General features: G+C 39.0%; 1 protein-coding gene and 1 pseudogene across 1 annotated transcript; one reads left to right on the top strand and one right to left on the bottom strand.

Annotated features, from left to right (window-relative positions):
• The first annotated feature begins 1,393 nt into the window (after window positions 1-1,393).
• Window positions 1,394-2,098, top strand: LOC104939720 (odorant receptor 131-2-like; annotated as a pseudogene).
• A 1,462-nt stretch (window positions 2,099-3,560) lies between these two features.
• LOC109139175 (odorant receptor 131-2) lies at window positions 3,561-4,558 on the bottom strand. Its single transcript, XM_019261811.2, has one exon. It carries the CDS (start codon window positions 4,476-4,478, stop codon window positions 3,561-3,563), a length of 918 nt encoding a protein of 305 aa, XP_019117356.1. The 5' UTR covers window positions 4,479-4,558.
• Between the last annotated feature and the right edge of the window lie 584 nt (window positions 4,559-5,142).

Below are 5,142 nucleotides of genomic sequence, written 5' to 3'. Positions count from 1 at the left end.
TTCAGGAGACACGTTGAATATTGAGAATCTCCAACACTTGTGTATTTGCTTAGAAAGTGATGGCTGATAATAACTCATTAGTTGGTGGTCGGTCTCAGTGATGCTGAATGACAAACACAGTCATTATTGTGCAGATGCTGGTGATAATCTTTCTTTCCATCAACCTTTTACTCATCATGACGTTTTTCAAAAAGGAGTGCTTCCACACAACTGCACGCTGCATCCTTTTTGCTGTTACACTTCTCTCTGATAGTTTGATGTTATTCATGTCTGATATCCTGCTCATAGTGAACCATTTTCGATTAGCATGCACATTGGATGTGTGTCATTATCTCTGTTGTGGTACTTCTTTTGATATAGTCACACCAGTTACTCTGACAGCAATGACCCTGGAGCGATAGTGGCCTCTGCATGCCCCTGCGTCATGCAGAGCTGTGCTCCACACGCAGCACTATGCATTGCATCCTCATCATTCAGCCCTCAGCTCTGTAACCCTGCATTGTTATTCTCTCCACTGTCTTTGCATCAGCCTCTCTTAGTTTTGGGCAAATGGCAAACCTAAGAATATGAGCATGGTAGATGCAAGGATGGACAGAGAGAAATTGGTTTTGTGGAACATAGATTGTGGACTTTGTTTTCCAGAGTGTAACTGTTTGAGCAAACTGATAACAACATAGCCCAGAAATAGTCATTCAATTATTAAAATGCTTAGCAAAACATTTTATTGTACTTTTTCACCTTGGGCAGGCTAATTTCCCCACATTGGGCAATAGCTGCCTTGACCTTGGCCTACAACCCAGATTTCTCTAGAGGCAGCCACTGAGGGACACTAGGAGGAGTGTCAATGACAACACTGTGGTGGTTTAATTAGTTGTTACTCTGTTTGTTTTCATGTCCTCTCCTTTAAAGCCTTCATGTGCAACCGTCACTCAGACTCTGTCTCACTCTTTCTCCATCTGTCTTATGTGCCACAATGCTATGCCACTGCAGTGAAGGGTTTGGTCTTTTGTGATAAGAATGTCATTTTTTTCGACAGCCACATTTAATTATTAGAACAGTTGGTAGTACATCAACAGTGTGTGTGTTTGCTTAGATATTGATGGCTATAACAGCTCATTGGTTGGTAGTGAGATTTTTCTGTTGCAGTTTAGGGACACAGTCATTATTGTGCAGGTCCTGGTGATAATATTTCTTTGCATTAATTTTTTGCTCATCATAACTTTTTTCAGAAAGGATGCTTCTAACACACTACACGTTACATCTATTTGCTGTTACTTTCTGTCTGATAGCCTGTGTTAGTCATCTCTGTTTCTTGGTCATAGTGAACTATTTGGAATTTACTATGCAAGTTTGGATTGTATCATTATCTCTGGTTTGGGAATTGTGTATAATATAGTCACACCAGTTACTCTGACAGCAATGACCCTGGAGCGATATGTGGCCATCTGCATGCCCCTGCGTCATGCAGAGCTGTGCTCCACACGCAGCACTATGCATTGCATCTTCATCATTCACAGCCTCAGCTCTGTACCCTGCATTGTTATTCTTTCCACCTTCTTTGCATCAGCCTCTTTTAGTTTGTACAAACAACCCAGATTATGTGAAATGGAGTTGCTTATGTTGTACAGATGGCAGGACCATGTTAGATCAGCTGTGCATCAGTTTTACTTCTTGATTATGGCTATCATCATTTTATTTTCTTATGTTAAAATCATGAAAGTGGCCAAAGCTGCATCAGGAGAGGATAAAAAGTCTCGAAAGGGCTCAGAACAGTAATTCTTCATGGTTTCCAGCTGCTGCTCTGTCTCATCCAGCTGTGGACTCCATTCATAGAAGGAGCTGTATTTCAAATAGATTTCATGTTATTTATTAATGTCAGGTTCTCTAGCTACATATTGTTTGCTCTTGCTCCAAGATGTCTGAGTCCTCTCATTTATGGCCTCAGGGATGAACTATTTTTTCAAGTACTGAAAAACTTTGCCTTCTTTGGCTTGTATAAAAGAAATATTTGACAATGTAGATTATTAGATTGCTGTAGATTACTGAACATGTCTGCACTTCAGTTTTCATGAGTATTTTAAGAATATTTTATTTCTAACTACAGTATTTTCCGGACTATAGAGCGGACCTGAATATAAGCCGCACCCGCTAAGTTTAAAAAATAAATAAAAATAATTACATATATAAGGAGCACCGGACTATAAGCTGCCGATATCTATGTTGAGAAATAAGATATTTACCAGATACACAGAAAGATTTTGTACCGTAAATGTTTATTTATATACCTGAAATGATTGTTTCCGAACAGTGCCTGTAACGTGGCAGTAAAAGTGTTCACCGTGGATTCATTAACTCCAAGCTTACTTGCAGCAGCTCTGTTTCCTTCCTGGATAGCCAGATCGACGGCCTTCAACTTAAAAGCTGCATCATACGAACTTCTTCGTGTGCTTTCCATGATGAGGGGGAGAGGGTGTGAAATTAAATCGTTGTTAATAATTCGTCATGCGTGTTGTAAAATAACCGTAAACGCACAGAGAGTGATCTACAAATGTTCCTTGATTTGCACACGTGTTTTGCTATCCACAAATACAAATTTCTAATTCGTATCTTGTATTTGGTTTTTCCAAATATACGTGTATTTGTAAAATAATTTGTAATTTGTAATTAGGAGGGCGGCCATTTGTGAATCCCGAATATTTGTTTGTGGATCTGTGCGGCTCTTGGCAGGAATGTCTCAAAAATGCAAAACTGAGGAAAGAGATGCGTGTGTGTGAATAGAGAAGCGTGTGTGTGAATGGTGATCCACAAATACAGAATCACGCTTCACAAGTTACGAATTAGAAATTTGTATTTGTGGATAGCAAAACACGTGTGCAAATCAAGGAACATTTGTAGATCGCTCTCTGTGCGTTTACGGTTATTTTTGAGACAAAAATAACTCCATATATTTGTTGCCAGGTTTAGCTGCTACGAGGGTCAATATTACACACAACTCAGCAAGAAGACAGAAGAAGAAAAACAAAAGCAGTGCTTAGCTTGATTTTGTCATTTAAATAGCAATGCAGTTACATCAAGGATTATAACGATAAACTAGTTGGACATAAAACATTCTTAAAATGCTCATGTCGAAGTGAATGACCTGTTCATTTAGTACATTTGGGAGGTAGGTAATGTACGTTGTCAAATATTTATTTTATGTGAGCCAAAGAAGACAAAGTTTTACAGTGTATGAAAAAAGGTTTTATCCCTGAGGACATAAATAAGAGGACTCAGACATCTTGGAGCAAGACAAAACAATATGTAGTTAGAGTACCTGACATCAGTTGTCAAAGTTGCTCATATTCTTATGCTCACCCATTTTTACTGTTGCTAACACATCCACTTTGAGGGCAGAGTACCAGAAAACAAATACGGATGATGATAGATGATGCAAGAAAACAAAACTCACTCTAATAATGCAGTCCCAGTCAGGCTTGTAATAATAAAAAAACTTTCTTGAATTACTAAAACTGAAGTGCAGACATATTCAATAATCTACATTAATCTAATAATCAGTATTGTCAAATATTTGTTTTATACAAGCCAAAGAAGTTTTTCAGTGCTTGAAAAAATTGTTCATCCCTGAGGCCATAAATGAGAGGACTCAGACATTTGGGAGTAAGACTAAACAATATGTAGTTAGAGTACCTGACATCAATAAATAATATGAAATCATGTGGTAATATAGCTGCTTCTATGAATGGAGTCCACATCTGGATTAGACAGAGCAGCAGCTGGAAACCATGAAGAATTACTGTTCTGAGCCCTTTCCATGACGACTTTTTATCCTCTCCTGATGCAGCTTTGGCCACTTGCATGATTTTAGCATAGGAGAATACAATGATGATAAACATAATCAAGAAGTAACACTGATTCACAGCTGACCTAACGTGATCCTGCCACCTGTACAACATTAAAGATGCCATAGCACATAGCCTGTGTTGTTTGTAAAAGCTAAGAGAGGCTGATGCAAAGACAGTGGAGAGAATAACAATGCAGGGTACAGAGCTGAGGGCATGAATGATGAGGATGCAATGCATAGTGCTGCGTGTGGAGCACAGCTCTGCATGACGCAGGGGCATGCAGATGGCCACATATCGCTCCAGGGTCATTACTGTCAGAGTAACTGGTGTAACTATATCATAAAGAAGTACCACAACAGAGATAATCACACATATCCAAATTTGCATGCTAAATCGAAAATGGTTCACTATGAGCAGGATATCAGACATTAATAACATCAAACTATCAGAGAGAAGTGTAACAGCAAAAAGGATGTAGCGTGCAGTTGTGTGGAAGCACTCCTTTTTGAAAAACGTCATGATGAGTAAAAGGTTGATGGAAAGAAAGATTATCACCAGCATCTGCACAATAATGACTGTGTTGTCATTCAGCATCACTGAGACCCGACCACCAACCAATGAGTTATTATCAGCCATCACTTTTCTAAGCAAATACACAAGTTGTTGGAGTATTCTCAATATTCAACGTGTCTCCTGAAAAAAAAACAAGACTCTTATCACAAAGAGACCAAACCCTTCCCTGCAGTGACATAGTATTGGGGCACACATTTCCAAAAACAGATAGATAGATAGATAGATAGAGAGAGAGAGAGAGAGAGAGAGAGAGAGAGAGACAGACAGACAGACAGACAGACACACAGACAGAGTCTGAGCGGTGGTTGCGTGTGACTACTTTATAAGAGTCACGAGAATACAAGCAGAGTAGCAGCTAATTAATCAGTGTCGTCATGCCTCTTTCCACTATTTTCCCTCAGTGGCTACAAATCCGGGTTGTAGGCAAGGTTCAGTGTTAAGATAAAGTTTGTTATTCACATACCCTGATGCTGAATCTGAGCTACAACTGTCCCCAACCCACATCAGATCCTCAAAAAGTAAATGTCAACTTTGGAAAACAAAGTACAAAATTCTCTATTCCATGAAATCAGTTTGAGTAACAGTACACAAGTATTTCCACAGGTCTAATATCTATTCGTTGTGTTTCTTTCGGTAACCGTAACAAACTAATCCTGTGCAAACGTATCTCTTGGTTCTTGTTATGGAATTTCTTATCCTTAGGTTACACGAGGTCACATGTGGGTCT

This window comes from Larimichthys crocea, chromosome VII (assembly GCF_000972845.2).
Source record: "Larimichthys crocea isolate SSNF chromosome VII, L_crocea_2.0, whole genome shotgun sequence".
Lineage (NCBI taxonomy): Eukaryota > Metazoa > Chordata > Actinopteri > Sciaenidae > Larimichthys > Larimichthys crocea.
Note: the sequence above shows the minus strand (reverse complement) of the source record. Positions and strands in the feature narration are given on the sequence as shown.

Bases quoted from the DNA above. Each gene is read 5' to 3' on its own strand.
- LOC109139175 (XM_019261811.2), bottom strand. From the start codon at position 4,478: ATGGCTGATAATAACTCATTGGTTGGTGGTCGGGTCTCAGTGATGCTG.